The following is a 25,980-nucleotide window of genomic DNA, read 5'->3' as shown; positions in this document are numbered from 1 at the left end:
ATTAGATTGTGTGGGCTATCCCAGTGAATGAAGTTCCTGTGACACTAATCTCCTGTAATCATTCACAACCGTCGTACTGACAACTGGCAGCTTTCCCGTTCCTCAATGATCTCACAGAACCGTTCTCCTGCGTACGGCAAGCATGGATACACGCTCACATTTATTATGCATGCTTACATTACAAAAGTCCAAGACTAAAAAGTATACATGTGTTTTATGTTGTAAATGCCTAGGGACGTACTTATGCTTTATAATGTACACTGTATTAAAGAGAAGCCGCCAGAAAGAGGATTCCAAAACTGTCCTATAAATACACAAACAGGAACAGACCTGTTAATCATATTGAGCTGGACCCAGACAGTCAGACAGAAGATGTCCAATGGACTTTAGAGGTGTAAATAGCTAGTTATTATTATTGATCTAGCATAAGCAAGGCAGAGTGACTTTACTAACAGGTTCTCTTTAAATTATGTCCTTCTGTTAAGCTGTGGACCACACATGTGTGTGTGAATAGGGTGCGCATTCATATAGTCAGCACACACAGATTACTATACTTATCATGTGCTTACAGCTGCCTCAACAGGTTGTGAGAAGGTCACTGGTAAAATACTGGAGGGGAGATATGTGTCACTCAGGATGTTAGCCTCAATCATATGAACTTTGAAAAATGCTCCAGTATACTAAGTGCTGAGAGGGGTTAATCGGCCAAGTTAAGGGCTGGGTTTTTGTGAACAGCTAAATAGTGGGTGGGAGGCTGTTCACCATATCTCCACCCAGGGGTGTGGTCCAGAAGCTAAATGTGGAGCATTTGGACTCATTCAGTGTTCGTTCTGTGTGGAGATGACATCTCCAGAGCTGTGCTCGCGTTAAAGAAAACTGAACCTTGTTTTGTTACCTTGAGCGGATGGATACCCACAGCCACACAGACTGCACTGTATGCTATTTTGTTTTTCCTGTTATGCCAGAAGGGACATGTTTGTTTACTTTATTTTGAACTAGTTTATGCAACATGTTTTTAATAAACCAGTTGAAAACTTAAAACAGAAAATGTTCCTGTGACTACCTCTTTAAGCAGCCGAGTAAGTCGATCTACCACAAGGTCTATGGAACCATCATTGCTCCACTGTATCTGCACTGAAGAATACCCCTTAAATTAAATCAACATGATTGGGTAGCCCTTTAAAAGATAAGCCAGTCGATACTCCAAAACACTGCCTTAGCAGCGATAAGTCACACTTTTAAGTAGTGTCTGGAAATTGCTTTTGGACCTGATGGTGCACTTCTAGCTTCTCAGCTGTGTTTTTTGGTACACAGTCAGTGACCTGTCACTAAGCGAGGGGAGGGCGCTGCTAGGTAGGAAATACAGCGTGAGGCTGCTGAGAAGCTGTAAGTGCATCGTCACGCCCCAATGCACCTCCAAGAACAATTTCAAAATGTGATTTCTTGTTGCTGGAGCAGTGTTTTGGGGTCATAAAGTGATCAAATGGCTTATCTTTAAAAGGGCTACAGTCATATAAATGATGCGGAGAGGTTAAAGTTTTTGACAGGTTCCCTTTAAGGACTGGCTTTTTTTTTTACTTTTGTTTGTTCCTCCCCTTCTTGCAAGAGCCATAACATTTTTATTTTTCTAATATGCATAACATACACATGAGGGAGGCTGGATTCAACTGAAACAAGTAATGTTTTTTTAATATATTTTTTTAATTTTTATAATACCTTTGTTCTTCTGCACTTATTGGATCTATCTGCCGTTTTCAGCATGACAAGAGCGCCCGCCATCTGTGTTTTTTTTTCCACGAGTTGAAGTTTTGAATGACAACATTCATTTTTACTATATAATGTACCGTACTCGAAAAGGAGAAAAGACTGAAGTGCAAAAGTGAAATTGTGAAAAAAATAAAATACCACCATGGTCTTTTAGGGTTTGTTTTCATAGCATTCATTCTTTGGTAAAAATGACACTGAAATTTGATTCTACAGGGCAGTGCAATTATGGCGATAAATAAAAAGAGATCAAGTTTGCTAAGTGGTAAACAAATAAAGTTTTTTTTTTATTTTGTTTGTATTGCCATTTTCTAAGATACTGTACCCTTTTTCTTTTTTCATGGATTGAGCTGACAGTTTTAGCGACACCAATTTGGCGTACATATGACTTTTTGGTTGCATTTATTTTTTAAGGAGGAGTTATGACTGAAAAAACGGAATCCTGCCATTCTGATTTTTTTTCTCATTACAGCTTTTACCATATGGGTTAATTAGTTTTATATTTTAGACTGGACTTTTACAGATGTAGCAATACCATGTTTATTTTTGTTATTTCTTTATTTTTAATGGGGCAAAAAGGGGGTGATTTGAATTTTTAGATTTAATTTATATACACACGTGGTCAAAATTGTTGGTACCCCTCGTTTAATGAAAGAAAAACCCACAATGGTCAAAGAAATAACTTGAATCTGACAAAAGTAATAATAAATTAAAAATCTAGAAAATGAACAAATGAAAGTCAGACATTGCTTTTCAACCCTGCTTCCACAGAATTTTAAAAAAATTAAACTCATGAAATAGTCCTGGACAGAAATGATGGTTCTTCTTAACTTAATATTTTGTTGAACAACCTTTTGAGGCAATCACTGCAATCAAATGATTCCTGTAACTGTCAATGAGACTTCTGCACCTCTCGACAGGTATTTTGGCCCACTCCTCATGAGCAAACTGCTCCAGTTGTCTCGTGTTTGAAGGTTGCCTTTTCCAGACGTCATGTTTCAGCTCTTTCCAAACATGCTCAATAGGATTTAGGTCAGGGCTCATAGAAGGCCACTTCAGAATAGTCCAATGTTTTCCTCTTAGCCATTCTTGGGTGTTTTTAGCTGTGTGTTTTGGGTCATTATCCTGTTATAAGACCCATGACCTGCGACTGAGACCAAGCTTTCTGACACTGGGCAGCACATTTCTCTCTAGAATCCCTTGATAATCTTGAGATTTCATTGTACCCTGCACAGATTCAAGACACCCTGTACCAGATGCTGCAAAGCAGACCCAGAACATAACAGAGCCTCCTCCATGTTTCACAGTAGGGACAGTGTTCTTTTCTTGATATGCTTCATTTTTCCATCTGTGAACATAGAGCTGATGTGCCTTGCCAAAAACTTCCATTTTAGTCTCATCTGTCCATAGGACATTCTCCCAGAAGCTTTGTGGCTTGTCAACATGTAGTTTGGCAAATTTCAGTCTGGCTTTTTTATGATTTTTTTTCAACAATGGTGTTCTCCTTGGTCGTCTCCCATGAAGTCCACTTTGGATCAAACAACAGCAGATGGTGCGATCTGACACTGATGTTCTTTGAGCTTGAAGTTCACCTTTAATCACTTTTGAAGTTATCCTGGGCTCTTTTGCTACCATTCGTATTATCCGTCTCTTTGATTTGTCATCAACTTTCCTCCGGCGGCCACGTCCAGGGAGGTTGGCTACAGTCCCAACAATCTTAAATTTCTAAATAGTATGTGCAACTCTAGTCACAGGAACATCAAGCTGCTTGGAGATGGCCTTATAACTTTTACCTTTAACATGCTTGTCTATAATTTTCTTTCTAATCTCCTGAGACAACTCTTTCTTTTGCTTCCTCTGGTCCACATTGAGCGTGGTACACACCATGTCACCAAACAGCACAGTGAGTATCTGTAGCCCTATATACAGGCCCACTGACTGATTACAAGATTGTAGACACCTGTGATGCTAATTAGTGGACACAACTTGATTTAACATGTGCGTTTTGTCACATTATTTTCAGGGGTACCATCATTTCTGTCCAGGCCTATTTCATGAGTTTAATTTTTTTTTTAATTCTTTAAAAGCAAGGTTGAAAAGCAATGTCTGACTTTCATTTGTTCATTTTCATAGATTTTTAATTTATTATTACTTTTGTCAGATTCAAGTTATTTCTGTGACCATTGTGGGTTTTTCTTTCATTAAATGAGGAGTACTAACAATTTTGACCACGTGTGTATATATTGTGACAGAGTCACTGGTATGATATATGAGGGGAGGTATGTGTCACACAGGTTGCTAGCCTGTGTGAACTGACGCAAATAAACTTTCTGCCAGCATGTTATATGCTGGAGGGTTAAATCACTTAAAGGGTGTGGTTTTAGGGGAATGACATAGAGATGGGAGGGACGTCATTCCCCATACCTCCACCTCCGGGTGTGGCTGAGCAACGTTTAAATGTTCAGTTCCGTTTTTTTTTTCTGTGTTGTGTTTGGAGAGGCAAGGTCTCCAGACTGGACCACCATAGCTCAGGAGAGAGCTGAAGGCTGGACATAACCTGTGTGGGCGAACCGCACACATATATATGGACTGTGCTACAGTTTATTTTTGTTTTGTTGTTTTGCCAAGTAAGGCTGTGTTTATTTTGCTGGCGTGCAGAGCTTTATGCGGCTAATAAAGCCTGCAAAGGAAACCCAGGTTCCTGAGTCTACTTCCGGAAAACTTTTCTACCTTTTGCCACATTTCTGGCTTCAAACATAAAGATATAAAATTCTAATTTTTGGGGGAAGAATCAACAAGTGGGACACAATCGTGAAGTGGAACGAAATTTATTGGATATTTTAAACTTTTTTAACAAATTAAGAACTGAAAAGTGGGGCGTGCAATATTATTCGCCCCCCTTGAGTTAATACTGTGTAGCGCCACCTTTTGCTGCCATTACAGCTGCAAGTCGCTTGGGGTATGTCTCTATCAGTTTTCCACATCGAGAGGCTGAAATTCTTGCCCATTCTTCCTTGCAAAACAGCTCGAGCTCAGTGAGGTTGGATCGAGGGCGTTTGAACAGCAGTTTTCAGCTCTTTCCACAGATTCTCGATTGGATTCAGGTCTGGGCTTTGACTTGGCCATTCTAACACCTGGATACGTTTATTTTTTAACCATTCCATTGTAGATTTTGCTTTATTTTTAGGATCATTGTCTTGTTGGAAGATAAATCTCCGTCCCAGTCTCAGGTCTTTTGCAGACTCCAACAGGTTTTCTTCCAGAATGGTCCTGTATTTGGCTCCGTCCATCTTCCCATCAATTTTAACCATCTTCCCTGTCCCTGCTGAAGAAAAGCAGGCCCAAACCATGATGCTGCAACCACCATGTTTGACAGTGGGGATGGTGTTTTGAGGGTGATGAGCTGTGTTGCTTTTACGCAAAACATATTGTCTTGCATTCTGGCCAAAAAGTTTGATTTTGGTTTCATCTGACTAGAGCACCTTATTCCACATGTTTGGTGTGTCTCCCAGGTGGCTTGTGGCAAACTTCAAACAAGACTTTTTATGAATATCTTTGAGAAATGGCTTTCTTCTTGCCACTCTTCCATAAAGGCCAGATTTGTGCAGTGGACGACTGATTGTTGTCCTATGGACAGACTCTCCCACCTCAGCTGTAGATCTCTGCAGTTCATCCAGAGTGATCATGGGCCTTTTGGCTGCATCTCTGATCAGTCTTCTTCTTGTTCGAGATGAAAGGGAGAGATTTAGAAGGATGGCCGGATCTTGGTAGATTTGCAGAGGTCTGATACTCCTTCCATTTCAATATGATCGCTTGCACAGTGCTCCTTGAGATGTTTAAAACTTGGGAAATCTTTTTGTATCCAAATCCGGCTTTAAACTTCGCCACAACAGTATCTTGGACCTGCCTGGTGTGTTCCTTGGTCTTCATGATGCTCTCTGCACTTGAAACAGAACCCTGAGACTATCACAGAGCAGGTGCATTTATACGGAGACTACAGGTGGATTCTATTTATCATTACCAGTCATTTAGGACAACACTGGATCATTCAGAGATCCTCACTGAACTTCTGGAGTGAGTTTGCTGCACTGAAAGTAAAGGGGCCGAATAATATTGCACGCTCCACTTTTCAGTTTTTAATTTGTTAAAAAAGTTTAAAATATCCAATAAATTTCGTTCGACTTCATGATTGTGTCCCACTTGTTGTTGATTCTTCCCTAAAAAATTAGAATTTTATATCTTTATGTTTGATGTGGCAAAAGGTAGAAAAGTTCAAGGGGCCAAATACTTTCACAATGCACTGTATATTTCTTTTACTTCCCCTAGAGGATTTGAACCTGCGATTGTTTGATCTCTTGATATTGTATACAGCAATATGACCGTATTGCAGCATATATTAAAAATCTCAAGTCTCTGTCTGTGGCACAGGTTTCACAGGCGCACCAACATTGGCAGCGACGGGGGCCTTCAGCAGGTATCCAGCTTCCAGAGTAGCCCAGAGATTGTTAGCAGCGTTTAAATGGGTAACTGCAGCGATCAGAGCTCATCTTCAGAAGCACCTGTTAGACGCAGATGCCGGTTATGTAATACGGCCAGCATCTGCCACATGTGGAGAGAGCTCAGCTCCCGAGAACCACACAATCACATACATGTATGTGATTTTGCAGGGAAAGAAAAATAGCTATGTATAAGATTTGCTAACCTGAAACATGTAAGCTCATGGATCCTTAATCTTTTTTATTATCTTTTTGCTTTTTCTCACCATGTTTTTAATTGCACAGTAAAAGTTATGTTTTAACATTTCCCCATTGGTGCTGGAGCCCAGTACTCATGGACCCTTCTTCTATGTGATTTTGTGTTAAAGGGGTGATTTTCTAGGATAGAGCATCCAAGTCCAGGACTCACACCAATCACCATTCCCAGGCACAGTCACACTTTTTCTCATGATCAACAAGGTTCTCAGATTTTGGAGAGGATCGGTCATCCATAGAACACACTTTAAAAGCATATACTTTGCAAAGCTTGATCAAGCCTACTATAATTTTAGATTAGGAGTTGCATATATTCTTCCATTACTTACCCCTCTCTGCTACATGGTAAAACCACCTAATGCCCACAGATCAGTGGTATAAACTCTGGATGTTGGCACCACCATGTACACAGTAATAAAGGTGGTGGCAATAAGAATTCACATGACCCCATTCCTCACTCTGTCCTTTACTGGGCCGGCCATGTATGCTTCCAGTGGACAAGCAGAAGAAGATGTCCTCATAAAGCCGCCATGTGATTACCTACAGGACCACTGCCATCTCAGTTATTATGGAGCCCATCCATTGTTTGCATTGCTGATCCATAGGCAGTACGGGGCCTTACCGTGCACTGCAGGGGTAATCAGTGGTAGTATTTATGGCTGCTTAGCCATTAAAGAGGACGTTTTTGTGCAGTAGTCTGTGATCGCTGCCATTTTCCAGCTGCACAAAATTATATAATGGGAAAGTTGTGATATGTGTAATGGGGTCCTCATTATCCTGTTTCACCGTTAAGTAACATCATGTACGGTTTCTCACCGGCTTATAAATGGCTGAATGTCTCTTCCCCTTAGTGGCTCCATGTTCATTGGCATTGGCTCCGGCGTGGAAAGCCAGTAGGAGTAATCATTTCTTGATGCAAAATTGCACACATTATTGATATTGCAAAACATGAAAGGCATTGTGCTAAACCGCCTGAGACAGCTGCCAGCGGTACCTGAAATAAAATGGACGAATAGTTAAATTCTAAGCAACAGCATAATTTGCCATGTTTGCATTCAACATTTTGGTATGACTTATTGTTGTCCCTCCTTCTATCAGGCAATAAGTGAGTTTCATCCATTATTTAGCTTTATAAAGACTTCTGTGTTTGATAGATGGTTTACAACAATAAGTTTTCATGTGACCACATCTTACCCAAGTCTTGGCCATGTGCCCGTTCGTTCCCCTGTACATAAAGAAGAGAATATCCATCGTATATCCTACTGGTACCCTGAGGACATGCTGGTGATTCTGTTGCTTGACTATGGCGGGTTATGAGGAATCCGTGAGCTACAGATCCTGAGCCCGGTGCACCAGGAGGGCCTTGGACTCCATCTGGACCAGGGGGACCTTGGTTTCCTCTTGAACCTTTTTACATTAAAGAAAACACATTTTTTTCTGCATCTGTAATCTTGACTGTATTTTTAGATTTCATTTGTGGACCGCTAAAGTCAGGATAGGACTTACCTGGCTGGCCTGGTACACCCCGGTCACCTTTACGTCCTGTCTGTCCCTCAAATCCTGGTAGCCCATCTCTGCCAGAATCACCAGGAGACCCTAGTGAACCTTTTAGAAGACAAAGCAGATTACTTATGAAAAAAAAAACAACTTGTGACAAACTAACAGCAGAAATCTAAAATTAAGTTAAAATTATAATGCAGCATAACATGCTAAAAGGTAGGTAAACATGCTTGTTTCCTAACTGCTAAAAAATCTTACAGAAAGATGAAGCCTTATTGTGTTATAGACAGAAAACACAACCATCGAAACAATGAGGATTGCCAATCACAAATCCTGAATCCAATTAGTAAAGTGATGATAAATGGTTGATAATCTGCATATGTAATCTTTGCATCAGTTACCTGGTGATCCAGGTGGTCCTGGTGGTCCAGGAGGTCCATTGCTTCCTGGGCGCCCAGGTGGACCAGGAGGTCCTGGTATAGTCCTGATCTCGCCCTTTGGACCAGGTGATCCTGGAGAACCTGTTAGTATAAGAGCAAAATTTGCATATAAAATTTGAGCTGCTTTGAGAGGTATCCTGATTATCCTATAGGGCATATGTACATTATGCATGTCTGTGCAACGCTGCAGTCACCATGCACAGTGCGGCACAGGCCTGTTTGGGGAAATACTGCACATAACGAACAAAGCCAGTTTAAAACTTTGATAAATCAGTGGCAAAAGCTTGGTAATGAGGCATTTATGCAAACCTGTCTAAAGGCCCCTACACACATTAGACTAACATCAGGCGGACCTTCCAATATCAACGGGTTTGGCCAACAGTGTAATTTGTATCAGGGCTCCCAACAAATGATTGTCTGGGAAGATAAATATCCATCATGTCCCATTTCAGATTGCTGATACTTTTGTTCGCTAAGACCTCATTCACATGTCCATGTTTAAACACGTACCTGAAAAAAATGGTCCTTGTGTCACCAGTGTGCCATCAGTCTACGCATTTACCATCAGTGTGTCATCCGTGTGTCCATTTTAACCATCAGTGTGTCTGTTTTTACCATCAGTATGTCATCAGTGTGTCCGTTTTTACCATCAGTGTCATCAAAGTTTTTCATGGATGGATAACAAATAAATACATTACAAAGCTTCTCCTATACTTTGCAATCTTAAATACGGACAGCACACGGATGGTGCATGGATGCCATCTGTGTGCTGTATGTATTTTTCACAAATCCATAGACTTTTATTGGCCATTTTCATCCGTGCTGCTGGAAATAAATGGACATGTGAACAGCACCATAGATCATAATGGGTACATGTTGCATCCGTAAAAAAAACGGACACAACGTATAAGTCCAACATGGACATCTAAGTGAGGCCTAAGAGATATGTCGCCACAAGAGATATTCAGCAGCGGCTCTCTCATAGAGAACACAGGCAGAGCAAACGCTCCTGTCTATGAGAGAGAAGGCCGAGATGGCGGCCAACCGAACAGTCGATGGCTGCCAACCGAACAGTCAATGGCTGCCAACCGAACAGTCGATAGCTATCTAAATTCTATGGGGGCTAAAGTCGGTTTTTCAGTGTGTCCACATTTTATTTCAGTCCCTACAAATAGCAGAGTTACTCGGAGGTTGTATATCCATATAACAAATATTATAAAACCTGAAACGAAAAAATTATACAGAGAAGATTCTTCTCACCTTGAAGACCTGGGCTGCCTGGGTCACCCTTAAAGCCTGCCAAACCAGGAGGCCCGCTAGGCCCTTTCATACCTGCAAAGACACAACATGATTATGGACTGGTCCTTTGCCTTTCACCTAACTTGTTGAAATGCTGTAACATTTGTCTAGACAGCATATGCGGAATATGTTCATCTTACAGTTCTGTCAGCTGTAATCGGCTGTGTATCAGAAAGGCTGAGAGTGATGTAACTCAGCACCCACCATTGTCTGCCGCCGGAGGGCAACCGGTATAAATAACATAAAATGAAGATCTCACAGAGGATTAAAATATCACATTCCGCCATATTATATGGATCATATAGTTTATTGTTGAAGTTAATCTTCACTGTTCTCTCATGCTTGGCTCTGTCCATTGTCTGGGAGGCCAAATATTTCCATGATGATATGTGAACTCTGCATACTCTGGGACAGAGACTCTATACTCATGCAACCCCCATTAATCTTACCTGGGAAGCCTGGGACACCAGGTACACCCTGATCACCTTTCATTCCATTCAGACCTGGTCTTCCAGGATCACCCTGTAGACAAGCACAAAATGATGTAAAATTCCTCTAGCGCTCAGTTTCCTTCCCCTAACCTTGTAAAAAAGTAATTAAAGGGGTATTTGCATCCTGGATATATTTTGCATTCGACTTGGCAACAGGGAACTGTGCAACTCTCCAATGCAATGCATGCACAACTGTTTTTATTAGCTTCTATGGTAATCCCACACATTACCGAGCACGCTTGCTTCTTGTGGATATAACACAAATGACCAAAATGGGAATGTCTACACATCTGACACTAACATGTCTTTTCACTCCTTACACACCAGTGCATGACTGGCCACTTTTGCTCACATGGTTTTGATGTACATCCAGATGCAATTGTTTAATCCCCCCCCCCCCCCAATAAACGTATTAATAACATTTTCTTTAAAGACCCTCCTCCTGTGTAACAGTTATATAGGTTGAAAAAGCTTTTGTAACTATCAAGTTTAACCTTTCTCCACCAGTTATGCATTCTCTATATCTAGATTATTCACAACCTACTATGCCATTTTTTGTGAGACAAGCATCCAGCCCTTTTGTAAATGCTAATATAATGTCGGCCATCACTACCTCTTGTGGTCGGCATTCCACAGTCCGACTGCTCTGACTGTAAAGAACCCTTTCCTGTTTAGCTGCTGCAATCGCATTTCTTCCACCATTAATGAGTGCCCCCTGGTCCTTAGTATGGTCTTTGGAAGGAATAAGTCCTAGTCCTTTGTACTGACCACACATATATTTATACATATAAATGAGTTCTACTCTGAGACGTCTTTTTTCTAAGCTAAACAAGCCCAACTGCTCCAACCTCTCATCATAGAAGAGACCTTCCATCCCACGTAATTAGAGATGAGCAGACCTAATATGTTTGGTCTTCATTTCATTATGGTGGAGGAGTTTGGATACTAAAGCTAAAAATGGTAATAATACATTGTGAGGCCTAGTTCCAGTTAGTTAGTAAGTTAGTGTAGGGAGTACAATTGGGGGAGGAAGGTTGAACTTGATGGACCTAGGTCTTTATTCAACCGATGTTACTATGTTACTATGTAAGCTTTACTACAATCTTATTTTCTTACATTCTTATCTGGGTTTATAGCATTTCACCAACTTGTTCCCGGAGCACTGCCTTTGTCCTACCACATCAAAGGGGATACATGACAAGTGCAACTGTGATGTGTACTGTATATAGGCAGGCATTAGGCCTCAACCATGAAAAACACATAAACCTTTACGTAACCTTCATCAGCTTATATTGTTGATACTCAAGGGGCTCTTGCTGAATTTTTTATGAGCCTCCCAGTCTTTAGATTTTTTCAGAAATATCACTGGTTTCAGTTTCACTTAATATTGACCAAAAATACATGTTATTGTCCATTGATAGGCTGAAATGAAAGCATTGCAAGCCATACCCTCCTGTCCAACTTAATGTCATTCATCCAATATTATTCCTATCCTCAATTCCATTCTTTTTTAACTTAAATGGAAACAACAAATGAACTTTTGTTCCACCAGTCGTCCCATTAGGTTGTAATGTTAGAAATTATAGACAGAAAAGTTACATTGTCCCAATTACGTCAATGCTGAATATACCAGGGATCTACCATCCATTAAAATGAATGCAATGGCTAATAATGGCATATATTTCATAGTAGGTAACTGAGAGCGGAGACATGACATAAAGATGAACATTTTATCAGGTTTCATGATGAACAGAATGATCTTGTTTCTTTAAGTGAAAATTGTGAAACCTATATTAATATAGGCATCCAGTAAGGCTTACCGGTATTCCTGGTGATCCCAAGTCTCCTTTTGGTCCAGGGAATCCAGGTTGTCCAGGGATGCCAGGATTACCTCTATCACCCTTGAAACCTCCATTGCCAGGGGGGCCACGAGGACCTTCTGGGCCTGGTGGACCTTTGTATCATAAATAAAAGTTAGGAAGAAAGAGTGAGAATCAAATTTGCATCGTTCAATTTAGTAACTTACACATGATACAAGACTAAATATACCTTGTGTTCTTATTCTATTGATTTCCTAATGTAAATGTGATGTAAAAGGAGTATTCAATTCTACAAAATTTCTCACTTATTCAGTTCATAGCTGATAATTCTGATAATTGTCAGATCAGTGTGGGTCCCACCCATGGAATACCCACCGATTGCCAGGACCGGAAATTAGGTCTCACATTTTTCTCTGTTTCTCCTTTGTCCAGAAAGAAATAAAATGGAGCAGCCGGTCATGTACACTGTTGCTCCACTAATTTTTTATGGTCGTGACAATGATAGCTGAGCACAGCGCTCGGATATTTTCATCACTACCATAGACTTACCAATTGAGATTCAAAGGAGAACTAGGGACAGACGTCCTCAAAAGTTTTTCAGTGGTGGGAACACCACCAATCTAACACTTATCAACTATCCAATGGATAGACTGGAATAGCACTTTAAGATATACTGTTAGAAATGTATTTCCCATTCATGTCCCTGATGCTCCTTAAAACCTGGTAAGAGATTCCTGCAAAGATGGCAGATAAAAACAAGCTGTCACTCTTCCAATAGGGATGGCAAACTAATTTTACTAAAAAATGCTGGTTGTGAGGCAGGCGAAGTAATCTACTAATCTCTGCCACAACCATGTGCCAAGAAGTATGGATTACTTTGCCTAGTTGAACGCCAAGTCTTTATGGGGTTGACATAGGGGGAACCATTCCCAGGGGTTAGCTCTTAGTTAAAAGATTGGGAATCACTGTATACTGAATAATATTAAAGAGAACTGCCATGGCTGGTGCTAGTTGCATGGCCGTATGTTTTTGCTCACCATCATTTCCCACTTGCTACTATTTTCTGCTTGAAAAAAATCACCCCTTATGTGTCACCCATGATGCTATGTACAACAAATAAGCTGCACGGCGTGCTGAAATAAACGCTAAGGATCTTTTCAGGTAGTGCAGACTATTGCTCTACGTGGTTCCAGGTCTATGCCGAATAGCTTAACTGCATCAAGCTGAATCCCCGAACAATACGGCCATTGTGCTGGAAGTCAGCGCGACCTAGAAAGTGTTACTGTTATGTGCAGGTTTTAGGAACAGAACTCATTTTTTTCCCTCATTTTATTAACCACTACACAAAGAATGTTCATCATACATTTTTGTACTGCATAAATTACCATTCAGAAGTAAGCTACAGACAATTGAGGACTAATCAGATTGGGCATTTATACAGTTTAAATATCAAGCATCTGTATACAAATCAAAAACAGCAAGCCATTTATTGTCAAGCCGTGCAATGTCACCTTGAACCCAGGATTTCTGAATATTTGTCTCATTAGTAAAAGAAATCAATACCAGATGTAAATTGTTATGAAGTGAACATGTACTTGATGTAGTAGCTGATTCATTTGGCTTACTGAAAATGCTGATATCCAATATATAACTTTAATCGGCCCTGTAAAGTTTAATAATATAGCTGATTGGCTTTATTAGCCTGATGACCAGTGACTGAATTACAGGAACCAGAAATGCTAATTAATAACAAATACAACATTTGTTAATCAGCCTGTATGGCTGGCTTCACACATCGCAGTTAAGATCATATTGATGTGTTTTACTGCATATCTTCATGCAGTTTTACCAACAAAACCACAGGGCATTGCCAATACATTTACAAATTGTGCCATTATGATGCATTATATGCCAGGGCTGCAAACAGTGAACCCAGCCTTACCTGAGACTTTCCAGCACTTCCAACATACATCTAAATCTCATTTCTAACACTGTCTCAAGTCTTCCTCTCTTTATTCTGAGGTTACCTGAGTAACGTTCTGTTAATATCCGTGTTGAAGAATCGGTTTGTAGCCAAAAACACTGGACAGAATAGCGCAGCATGCTGCTCTGCTTTGTAAGAAAAGTGAGGAACATCATGACGGAAGCCTGATAGACCCCAGTATAGTTTATGGGGTCTGTTGGGCAGCGCTAGTGTCTGTCATATGTCGGATATGGAACTCCATTAGTTTCATTATTCTGTTCCTATGACGGAGCAGAACGATAAGATAAGAATCGCAGGTGTGGATGGAGCCAAAGAGGAACCTGGGTCTTTGTGGCATCAAAGGGGCATCCAACTATGTAAGAAGACTCCCTGTAACTACTTTTCTACATGGACCTTATTGGTGGTTACCTAGTGAGAGGGTCAACTAGCATTTTGGCAATGTGAAATACTAATGCAGACAGAATAACTAAAGTGGGATGTGGAAGAGGATGAATGACCACAGATTATGGAACGGTACGGGAAACTACAAGAAGAGCTTGTCGGTTTAGAAAGCCTATTTTCAAATAGGGAAGTAATAGAGCTAAGGGAAGGGGTCAATAATTTATGACCCCCATCTATTGACAAAAGTGGATACATGGAAAGTCCTTTAACTACTACATACTGCTCATTTTAATCAAAGGGTTACTCCCAAGATAGTAAGTTATGAAAGGGGATAAATTATTGATCCAACCATTGGGACCCCAAGTGGCCTCAAGAATGGGACTCTGGATACTGTGAAATAGGCCTTGAATGGAGAGGAGATGCACATGCTCAACCCCTACTATATTCATTCTCTATGGGACTGTCAGAGAAAGCCAAGTACAGTACACAGCTATTTCCATCAATCCCATAGATCAGGGGTCCTCAAACTACGGCCCGCGGGCCACATGCGGCCCGCGGAGGACTTTTATCCAGCCTGCCGGGCTATGGGCGGAGGAGAGGAGAGCGGTGCCATTGCCCGCCCTTCCCCCCGCTTGCTCAGGGCCTCAGCAGGCGGATACTTACCTCTCCCCGTGCCTCTGCAGATCCGCTGTCTTCCTGCTCTGCGCTCCCTGTGACGTCTCAGGTCAGAGGGTGTGGTGACGTCTTTACACCGCACCCTCCCGAGTGCCGTCACAGGCAGCGCAGAGCGGGACGACACCGCCGCGACGCTGGAGTCCAGACCAGAGTAGAGCAGTGGCAGCAAGTGAGACGTGAGGTGAGTATTGGATTTTTTTTTTTTTTTTAATGTATGGAGGCATAGGTCATTATATGGGGGGGGGGGGGGGGTGACATCCTGCAAGGGGTATAATATGGGGGGGTGACATCCTGCATGGGGCATTATATGGGGGTGACATCCTGCATGGGGCATTATATGGGGGGGGTGACATGCTGCATGTGGCATTATATGGGGGGAGTGACATGCTGCATGGGGCATTATAAAGACAGGGGAGTGATATCCTGCATGGGGCATTATATGGGGGGTGACATCCTGCATGGGGCATTATATAGGGGGTGACATCCTGCATGGGGCATTATATGGGGGGGAAAGGGACATCCTGCATGGGGCATTATATGGGGGGAAAGGGACATCCTGCATGGGGCATAATATGGGGGGGTGACATGCTGCATGGGGCATAATATGAGGGGGGTGACATGCTGCATGGGGCATTATATGGGGGGGGTGACATGCTGCATGGGGCATTGTATGGGGGGTGGCATCCAGCATGGGGCATTATAAGGGGGGAACAGCCTGCATGGGGCATTATAAGGGGTGGAACAGCCTCCATATGGCATTATAAGGGGGAAACAGCCTGCCTATTGGGAACATTTACCTGCCCATTGAGGACCTATGCTGCCTATTGGGGATATTTACCTGCCTATTGGGGATATTTACCTGCCTATTGGGGACATTTACCTGCCTATTGGGGACCTGTGTTGCCTATTGGGTACATTTACCTGCCTATTGGGGACCTATGCTGCCTATTGGGGATATTTACCTGCCTATTGGGGATATCTACCTGCCTATTGAGGACCTATGCTGCCTATTGGGGATATTTACCTGCCTATTGGGGATATTTACCTGCCTATTGGGGACATTTACCTGCCTATTGGGGACCTATGTTGCCTATTGGGTACATTTACCTGCCTATTGGGGACCTATGCTGCCTATTGGGGATATTTACCTCCCTATTGGGGACATTTACCTGCCTATTGGGGATATCTACCTGCCTATTGAGGACCGATGCTGCCTATTGGGTACATTTACCTGCCTATTGGGGACCTATGCTGCCTATTGGGTACAGTTACCTACCTATTGAAATACCGGTTGATTTAACTTTACTTGTTCTTCATTTTAAATATTGTATTTGTTCCTGTATTGTTTTTTTAACTACAAAATAAGATATGTGCAGTGTGCATAGTAATTTGTTCATAGTTTTTTTTAAAAACTATATTCCGGCCCTCCAATGGTCTGAGGGACCGTGAACTGGCCCCCTGTTTAAAAAGTTTGAGGACCCCTGCCATAGATAATGTATGAAGTCGGGATTGAGCATTTGCTCCTCTGCGCTATTCAAGATGGAGCTCTGCAGTTCTCGGGTCCCAGAGCTCCGACATCGGGATTATTGGGGGTCTCATAAGTGATCAGTAAGTTATCTTCTTTCCTAAGAATGAGGGATAACTTACTTTAATGGGAATAACACTTTAATTTCCCCTTTGGAGGCTCCTTAGTGTTAGGTTTCCCTGCTAATTGCAGCAGTCAACTGAAAGTTAATTTTCGGAGGACCCTTCTAACAAAAAGAGAATGTTGAGTCATGACAACCCCTTTAATGTTATATTATATCATAATCTATCAGATATGGGAACATAGTTGTGATTTCTAAATGCTAAGAGAATGATTTGTAATTGAAAATATCATTTTAATAGCTGCATCTTTCCCACTCTCCCGCGCCGGTCTTTGCCTCCTTACTTACATTCTAAACGTGACATTTTCTATCCTGCAATTCAGAATCTGTGGAATAGGCTTTTACCAACTCGAGGGAGTAAATTATATCACTTATGTGGAATACAGGCTGGAGACGTATCATTTCAGTGAGACAAAAGTTAACGTAAGTCAGCGTGACCAAGACCGCAGGAAAACTTAAGATAAAGAACTAGTTCACTTCAGAACAACTCCAGATCCGGCTGTTCCCTATGAAGGTATACAGAAGATGTCTGATTTCACATTGTACATCCACAGAGAGCGAATATTTCATATATAAATGACATGCAATAAAAGAAAATGGCGCATGTTAAGATCTAACCTTGAGGACCTGGGAGAGGATCACCAATGCCCAGTGTTCGGTGTTAGAAAGGTCACACAACACAAAACAAAATCACCGGTTAATACACAGTACATAGAAAAGTCATCACCAAACACGAGGTTTTCATGCACAATAAACATCCATTATTTTCAACATCAGGCAGAAAATACAAGGTTATTTCAATAATAAGAAACGCATTTAGCATGTTGACTATACAGGCACGCTTAATTCATTGACGTCTGATGCAACACGGATATAAGCCATTCACTGACACCAGTGTGAATTATGAATAAACTCAGAAGTAAAAATAAAAAAAATCCTTCTTTCATGGGAAAATGAATGAGCAGACCTCAGGGAAGGCATCCGGTGCGGAAAACAAAACTGACATTTTAATTGGATTTTCAGCCCATAAAATGGAAGGTGTGGAATGAGGAAACAGTAATGTAATGCATTTCTCCATAGTATTGAGAAGTGCGTCTACGCAGATGTAGGTAGCGGTATTAGATTTAGGATACATTCACATTTTACTGCAGATCTGTGGTAAATTCACGTCAAATCAGCAACAAAATCGGTATGTGTTACGTGTGAATTAGTTGCTGATTTTGATGCACATCTGCCAAAGATATTAATTTTTCTGCAGAATTTTTCCACAGTGTGTGGATGAGATCGGGTAAAATTGTATGTAGTTTGTTGTGACAGCAATACACTTTAAATTATCCACTTGCAAATCAAAGAAAAAAATCTACAGTGTCCACCATGTGTGAAGATACTCTTGAAGTCGAAGCTTTGTTACACGTGGCATAAGGACTTATTCACACGTCTGTTTTTCATGTACGAATGCTATCCGTATTTGTCATGGATAGTACTTGTGCCTAAAACAGTCTATGGGGCTATTCACATGTCAGTGATTTTTTGCGAACCGAGTAGTCCATGCAAAATTGCTGACACGTCCAATATTCATCCGAGTGTCAGATCATACTTTAAAGTTTATAGGGCCATGAAAAAAATCGAACAGTACCTGGATGCTATCTGTGTGCTGTCCATTTTTCACTGACTCATAGATAAGAGAAGGTGGAGAAACTTTTTTTTCTCATCTGTGAAAAATATTAAAGAAACTCTGACCAAACTCTGATGAAACTCTTTTTCTTGTACGTCAAAAAACTGATGTCTGAATGAGGCCTTGCGCAATGGTATGAATCGAATTTCCTCCAATGCTACATTTATTGCATGTTGTACACTTAGCTAGACACTGTTGATTTATATGTTTGGGTCTAGAGTATGACTGAGTTTGTTATTTTTTACACATCCCATTCCCTGGGTAAAGTTTTAATTTGCACAGACAACCAACCCCTTCGAGGCTAGGTGCAGAAGACCGTATATTCTCTCATCTGAGAGAATCGGGCCGATTATGCAACTGACACTCTGATCACACTATGCTGACACTCTGACAGTTTGATCAGATTCTCTTGGATCAGGAAAAGATAGAGAAAAAAAAATGTCTCCATCTTCTCCATTGTGTCAGTCCATGGAAATCGGACTGCACTCAGATGTCATCCAAGTGCAGTCCGATGTTTCCCATACACTCATTGACTTGCATGGCTAAGTGCGATTCAAATATCGGATCAAACTAGATCATGCAGCGATTTTTTCCTTGGATAGACTCTGTACAAGGAAAGAATTTAACATGCATGGCCCCATAGAGTAACATTAGTCCGAGTGTGATCCAATGTTTTGTCGGATCACACTTGGACCGATGATACGGTCATCTGCACCTGCCCTAACTATATAACCTGCCATCTGGTTCTTGCTGTCCAAACTTCAGGCTACAAGAATTAGAGCCTAGCTGCATGGTTGCAGTCAGATATACTTTTTTTTATGAAATGGCTTGGTCTTTCAGAGAAAATATACTTTAAAGATCTGGCCAGAGACTACAATCAGTGACATGACTAGTCCAGTGCTGCCCCTAGCCGGCTATTCTGAGCGCTTCTAGAGGTGACTGACAGGCCTGTTCCTGCACATAGGTCAATCACCTGCAGCAGTGCTAGGAAAAGCCGGGACGGCCACTGGATTTGTCTCGTCTCTGGATATGCTCCCTGGCCGGATCTTTAAGTATATGTTCTCAGATACGCTGGAGTGTTTTCAGAAAACAATATACCTCAGTGAAATAGCTCAGCCAGGATTCGATTCATGCTGTCCGTAGTTAGGGCATCATGAATCAGATGACAGATTAGCTTTAAAGAAAAATGGGAAATAGCCACAGCAAACAAGTAGGAAAGGGATCGATAGAAAAAGAGGGAAGGCTACGAAACAGCTACACACCACTAGTTATATAAACTGCAAGGAGCACAAAAACAGCACCGCTGCCACCTTATGCTGAGTCGCATGTGCTCACACCAGGGGGCTACATCAGGAACTCTCTGGTCTATATTGGACAATGAGCTTTTTATGTTAGTTTTTTCACTTTTAATTCATATTATAACCCTTTTTTAGGTCCTATTTAAGGACTATTTTATTGATTCTGATCCTCAAAGATCAAACAGAACAAAGTGAAAACTTCTTATTCCCTTCTTATCTATTTTATCTGCAAATACCGGCGATACTGACAACAGCGACAGCCGCGACCAATGTCACCATGCACTCTGGACAACATGACATGAATAATGGATGCATTACATTGTGTCTGCTCCTTCAGTAATACATTAATAAGGTCAATTCAATAACCACTGTGTCAGTGAATAGTTTATAATACATTATATGTATGGTCAGAATACAATAGAAGCAGGGTTCCATGATATACTTAGCTAGTGACCCAAAGATCTTTTATATAATATATACTTATGCCACCGCTACGGCAGAACTAGGTCAACCTTGTCACTTCAGATCTTTTTGAGCAGCAGCGCCCATTGTTCTTAGTTAGCAACAAACTGGATATCTGCAATGGGTGCTGGAGTTCAGAAGTGAAGTGATAGGCTTTTCTACTTCTGCCTCTAGAATATTATAATGCACCACTGAGGACCTTTAGGACATTTAATGTGAGCCCAATGCAATTTTATATCTAGATGAATTACATATTATTGTAATAAAACAGTAACATTCATCATTTTGTATATTATCACAGTAAATTATAGCAAATATACATACACAAAACAGAATAAGGAGGCTTTATTTCGTCTGTTTAGCTAAAGATATTCTGCATCGTAAAAGCGGTTGTCCCATTTTAGGAAAGCTTTTTCCTATAAGTTCTCTTAGTAGTAAAAAAAAAAAAGCAAACTTTGTTTACTCGCCCCCTCCCCAAGGTCCAGCGCTGAGTTTCCGCCACAGCTCCTGGTGTCTGTTATTGTGTGCGGTCCTGATATCACATTTACAGAGTTGCAGCTAATCAGTGCAGTGGGCTTAGCGGCTCTACCGAAGTAGACGGTGGAAGCCGCTCAGAGTCGCTGAGCTCTTACTGATTGGCTGCAGTGCTGTTGACGTGACTTCAGCACTGCAGACAACAACAGACACCTGGAAAAGTGATGGAGACTTAGTGCTCGACCCGGAAGGTCAAAAATGTTTTTAATACTAAATGTGCTTGTAGGATAAACTTTTTTGAAAGTGGACAAACCCTTTAAGCTTGGGATCAGATGAACCCTCCAAATCTTCTTCTACCAGGATACCTAAATGTGAGGTGTGCTGCCCAAGTTGTATGTACAGCAAGCCCTACTGATCCCATCTAATCATGCACAGAGATGAGCTTTAGTGCCTTGTTCACAGCAACCAGCTTAGGCTCTGTTCACATCACGATAGTTTGTATTCCCAATTTATACACCTTGGAAATCTCCCATTTTAAACACCAGATAAATATCCAAGTCATATGCAACTATATGCAGCATGGTGTTGATTTTTATGCAGGATAACCTTATATTGTGAATATGTAGGATGCACTTATATCTATGCATTCCAATACAGAATAAAAAAAGGCATTGTATAATAAACTCTTTTTAGATAAAGAAGTCTATGAATACACCCAGCATGTACTATGAGAGATTTTCCCAGCATGTAAACCTAAAAAATACACTGAGCTTGATGTGGACAGAGCTTAAACTGCTGGCGTACCATATGGATTTAGGGGAACCTGGTGTGTCTTGGGCAAGGAAACAAGAAGGTTAGAGAGTCTTTTTCCCATCCAAAATTAATTATTTTTTTATATAAATTCACATTTAAAACACAAATAATATACATATAATAGGACAAAATGTATTATAAAACCGTACTCATGTGTTCACAGCACAGAATGACTGAATCCATCTAGTACTACACTGTACAATCGTGGATTCTGCTTTATAGCGATGGATTGGTAAATTGTATCATCCACTGCTGTGAACAACACGACACCGATACATTGTGATCATTAATAACAGGGAAGTCAATTGTAGGATCTGTCCTCTGCTTATTTCCAGGAAAGTCAGGGCTTTATTTCAAGTATAATTTCAATGAAAGCAGATTATCATTGGACTTTGATGTCCTGCGTTATGGCCATGTCTGCTCTACTATTAGATAAAATGGCACACAACATATTGTTGCATTCGGCTACTAGGAATTACTGGCTATATAGAGTCGAGTGTATTGGTGAGGAGAGTGCTCTCCCACCTCTTCCCCTTGTCTTCTCAGTGGCTGATGGGCTGAGCTTTGTGCAGATATACAGTGCCTACAAGTAGTATTCAACCTCCTGCAGATTTAGCTGGTTAGATAAGATGCAAATAAGTTAGAGCCTTCAAACTGCAAACGAGAGTAGGTTTTATGAACAGAAGCATAAATCTTACAAACCAAAAAGTTATGTTGCTCAGTTGAATTTTATTAAATTTTAAACATAAAAGTGTGGGTCAATTATTATACAACCCCTATGTTTAATATTTTGTGGAATAACCCTTGTTTGCAATTACAGCTAATAATCGTCTTTTATAAGACCTGATCAGGCCGGCACAGGTCTGTGGAGTTATCTTGGCCCACTCCTCCATGCAGATCTTCTCCAAGTTATCTAGGTTCTTTGGGTGTCTCATGTGGACTTTATTCTTGAGCTCCTTCCACAAGTTTTCAATTGGGTTAAGGTCAGGAGACTGACTAGGCCACTCCAACACCTTGACTTTTTCAATCTTGAACCAGGCCTTGGTTTTCTTGGCTGTATTCTTTGGGTCATTGTCTTGTTGGAAGATGAAATTACGACCCATCTTAAGATCCTTGATGGAGGAGCGGAGGTTCTTGGCCAAAATCTCCAGGTAGGCCGTGCTATCCATCTTCCCATGGATGCGGACCAGATGGCCAGGCCCCTTGGCTGAGAAACAGCCCCACAGCATGATGCTGCCACCACCATGCTTGACTGTAGGGATGGTATTCTTGGGGTCGTATGCAGTGCCATCCAGTCTCCAAACGTCACGTGTGTGGTTGGCACCAAAGATCTCGATCTTGGTCTCATCAGACCATAGAACCTTGAACCAGTCTGTCTCAGAGTCCTCCAAGTGATCATGAGCAAACTGTAGACGAGCCTTGACATGACGCTTTGAAAGTAAAGGTACCATACAGGCTCGTCTGGAACAGAGACCATTGCGGTGGAGTACGTTACTTATGGTATTGACTGAAACCAATGTCCCCACTGCCATGAGATCTTCCCGGAGCTCCTTCCTTGTTGTCCTTGGGTTAGCCTTGACTCTTCGGACAAGCCTGGCCTCGGCACGGGAGGACACTTTCAAAGGCTGTCCAGGCCGTGGAAGGCTAAGAGTAGTTCCATAAGCCTTCCACTTACGGATGATGCTCCCAACAGTGGAGACAGGTAGGCCCAACTCCTTGGAAAGGGTTTTGTACCCCTTACCAGCCTTGTGACCCTCCACGATCTTGTCTCTGATGGCCTTGGAATGCTCCTTTGTCTTTCCCATGTTGACCATGTCTGAGTGCTGTTCACAAGTTTGGGGAGGGTCTTAAATAGTCAGAAAAGGCTGGCAAAAGAGATCTTTAATCCACACATGTGAAGCTCATTATTCTTGGTGCCTGAACTACTTCTTAATACTTTAGGGGGACCAAACAGAATTCTTGTGGTTTGAGGGGTTGAATAATAAATGACACTCTGAATTAACTTTTTACGTTTTTAAAAAAATAAAAAAAAAATAAAAATTTGCTGCAGTGCATTTCCCACTTCCAGGCTGATCTACAGTACAAATGTCACAATGCCAAGTTAATTCCGCATGTGTCAACCAACTAAATCTGCAGGGGGTTGAATACTACTTGTAGGCACTGTACAACTAGTGCTCAGGGGACCAGAAGGAGCACTCCCCTTATTAATACCCCTGACTCACAAATTGGGTGTCCACTCTCATTGCTTCTTACTAGCCAAAAGTTACCATAGTCCTGTCTAAGAGAAGGTCTTATTTAAACAGACCAATAATTGAGAAAGAGATTTCCTATGAACGCTCACTTTCCAATTATCAGACGGTTCAAACACTTAATGAACAAACAAACTCTCACTCGTTTCATTGTCAGTGGGACGTCATCCTGTGAAAACAGGCTATGTGCTACCGAGAACGTAATGTCCTATCCGCACAGGACAAGCGTATTAACAATTGTTCTGTGCCTGTGGAAGCGCAGTCAGCCTATCTAAACAGGTCATTATGCGACCAGCTTTCATTCAGCTGGTTGGCGGTCATTTAAAGGGAACCTGTCACCTGATTCCTGCTACCCAAACTGCGGGCAGCATGAATCAATCAGAGGTTGGCTGCAAGATGGCAGCCAGATAGGTCTTTCTCTGAAAAACGTTGCAGAGAAAATATATTTTAAATATCCAGGAGCCAATGCAGGTTATTGACAGGTCTGTCGCTATGTCAATCACCTGGAGTGGCACAGACAGAAGCTGGCCAGTTGCAGCACTGGACTAGTCTCATTACCAGCTATGTTTCCTGGTCAGATCCCTAAAGTATATTTTCTCTGAAATGCCAGAGATTTTCCATGAAAACTATACCTGTCCACGATCAATCAGTCAGGCTCTGATTCATGCTGCCCCCAGTTTGGGCAGATTCTCTTTAACATCAGAAGTCAGTCTATCTGAATGCAGCATAGTCTGATGACAGATACATCTCATTTGTCTTAATGCACACATAAGGTAAATATCCATGATCTTGATAAGCTAGGATCTCCTTTTAAGGGAACCTGCATAATTTAGTGACATAGATCCTGATGCAAGAGAGGTCACTTACTGGGCTGCTTACTGCAGTTTTGATTAAAATCTGTTTTCTCTGTTGCAGATCTAGCAGTTCTCTGAATGCTGAGCTGTATAACCCCACCCACACCACTGATTGGCAACTTTCTGTTTACACTGTGCATAGGTAGAAAGCTGCCAATCAGTGGCGGGTGCAGGGTTGAACAACACAGCAGCAGGTTTAATAGTCCTCTAGTAATTATCTCCTGCTGATACAACAGTTATTTTAGAACAACTACAGCAATCAGCCCACTAAGTGATACATCTCTAGAATCATGGTCTCTGCCCCTACATCATGCTGCTTTTAGGTTTGGTAGCAAAAACCTGCTGACATATTCTCCTTAAAGTATAGACTAGGTCACCTATGAGACAATATAATATTGCAATCCCTGTAACAGCCCTCTCATTTACGTTACTAGACACCTATGTCTTCTTCTATACAAAGGTACTAGATTTCAGACATAAAGCCACCTGGCTGGAAGGTGATCTGAAGGAATTATGTGTTTGCTGCACTAGGGCTATGATATGAAGTGTGCATGCAGCTGTATAAATATGGAATTACCAGTTGTACAGTTTGTGCCATGTACATTAGAATATTATATATTTTTGTAGATTGGGGTGTTGTGCTGTTCTCACTCTGAGAATAATACATGCATTATGAGATTTTGCCCATCCTCTAGTATCAGAACAAACCATATAAAATGTACATTATTTATGTTCCGGATTTCACAACTTTATGGAAATGCTTCTCATGTATGGCACAAAATCATAAAAAGGTTAATAAATAATGTAAGTGATCATACAGGCAGATTACATCGCTCTCTACCATATTGCTCATTAGTACAGTAAACGTTATCACTTATTCATGATGAACAATCTAACACATTATAAGACAGTATATCGAAACGTCATCAAGAATTAACCCATCATGGGTATCAGCAAGTTTCAACACCTTAGCTTCTGCTGAACGACAGCGCCCATACTTAGTCATGACAAATGATATGTGAGGCTACATCGTAATGTGTGACACTGTCTGACACTGTCATAGTATGCCAAGTCATTGCCATATAGGAATTATACACACTGAAGGGAGGTCAGAACCCATGCAAATAGCTGCTTATTAGATCAGTGTTGTAAGCAGGACTTGATACAGAAAATATGGCTAAAGTAACAGATTAAATGTGTGCTCAAACTACCCGAGCTTGAGGTCCATGACTGTAGAGCAGGGGTCTCCAACCTTAAGCTCGGGAGCCACAGGTCCTTTGTGGACCCATGATGTGTGACTCACGGCTGTCTGACAGCTTGGCCCATTAGCACCAGGTCTAGCAAACAGCTATGAAGAACAGGCCTCCAGATGGTGATTTTTCAATCTGGGGAGAGGGATTGACG

General features: G+C 41.4%; 1 protein-coding gene across 1 annotated transcript in view; it reads right to left on the bottom strand.

Annotated features, from left to right (window-relative positions):
- The window catches only part of COL4A5 (collagen type IV alpha 5 chain), a 231,967-nt gene that overhangs the window by 5,165 nt on the left and 200,822 nt on the right, over positions 1–25,980 (bottom strand). The window contains exons 42-48 of the mRNA XM_073641114.1: positions 12,066–12,199; positions 10,204–10,276; positions 9,716–9,787; positions 8,417–8,536; positions 8,022–8,120; positions 7,710–7,922; positions 7,332–7,509 (exon numbers count right to left, since the gene is read on the bottom strand). Coding sequence (XP_073497215.1) covers positions 7,332–7,509; positions 7,710–7,922; positions 8,022–8,120; positions 8,417–8,536; positions 9,716–9,787; positions 10,204–10,276; positions 12,066–12,199 — 889 coding nt within the window. The remainder of the gene's footprint in view (positions 1–7,331; positions 7,510–7,709; positions 7,923–8,021; positions 8,121–8,416; positions 8,537–9,715; positions 9,788–10,203; positions 10,277–12,065; positions 12,200–25,980) is intronic.

The sequence above is a fragment of the Phyllobates terribilis genome, unplaced genomic scaffold, assembly GCF_046119375.1.
Source record: "Phyllobates terribilis strain yellow unplaced genomic scaffold, ASM4611937v1 Scaffold_7__3_contigs__length_470593459, whole genome shotgun sequence".
Lineage (NCBI taxonomy): Eukaryota > Metazoa > Chordata > Amphibia > Anura > Dendrobatidae > Phyllobates > Phyllobates terribilis.
This window is presented reverse-complemented; position numbering and strand designations above follow the sequence as displayed.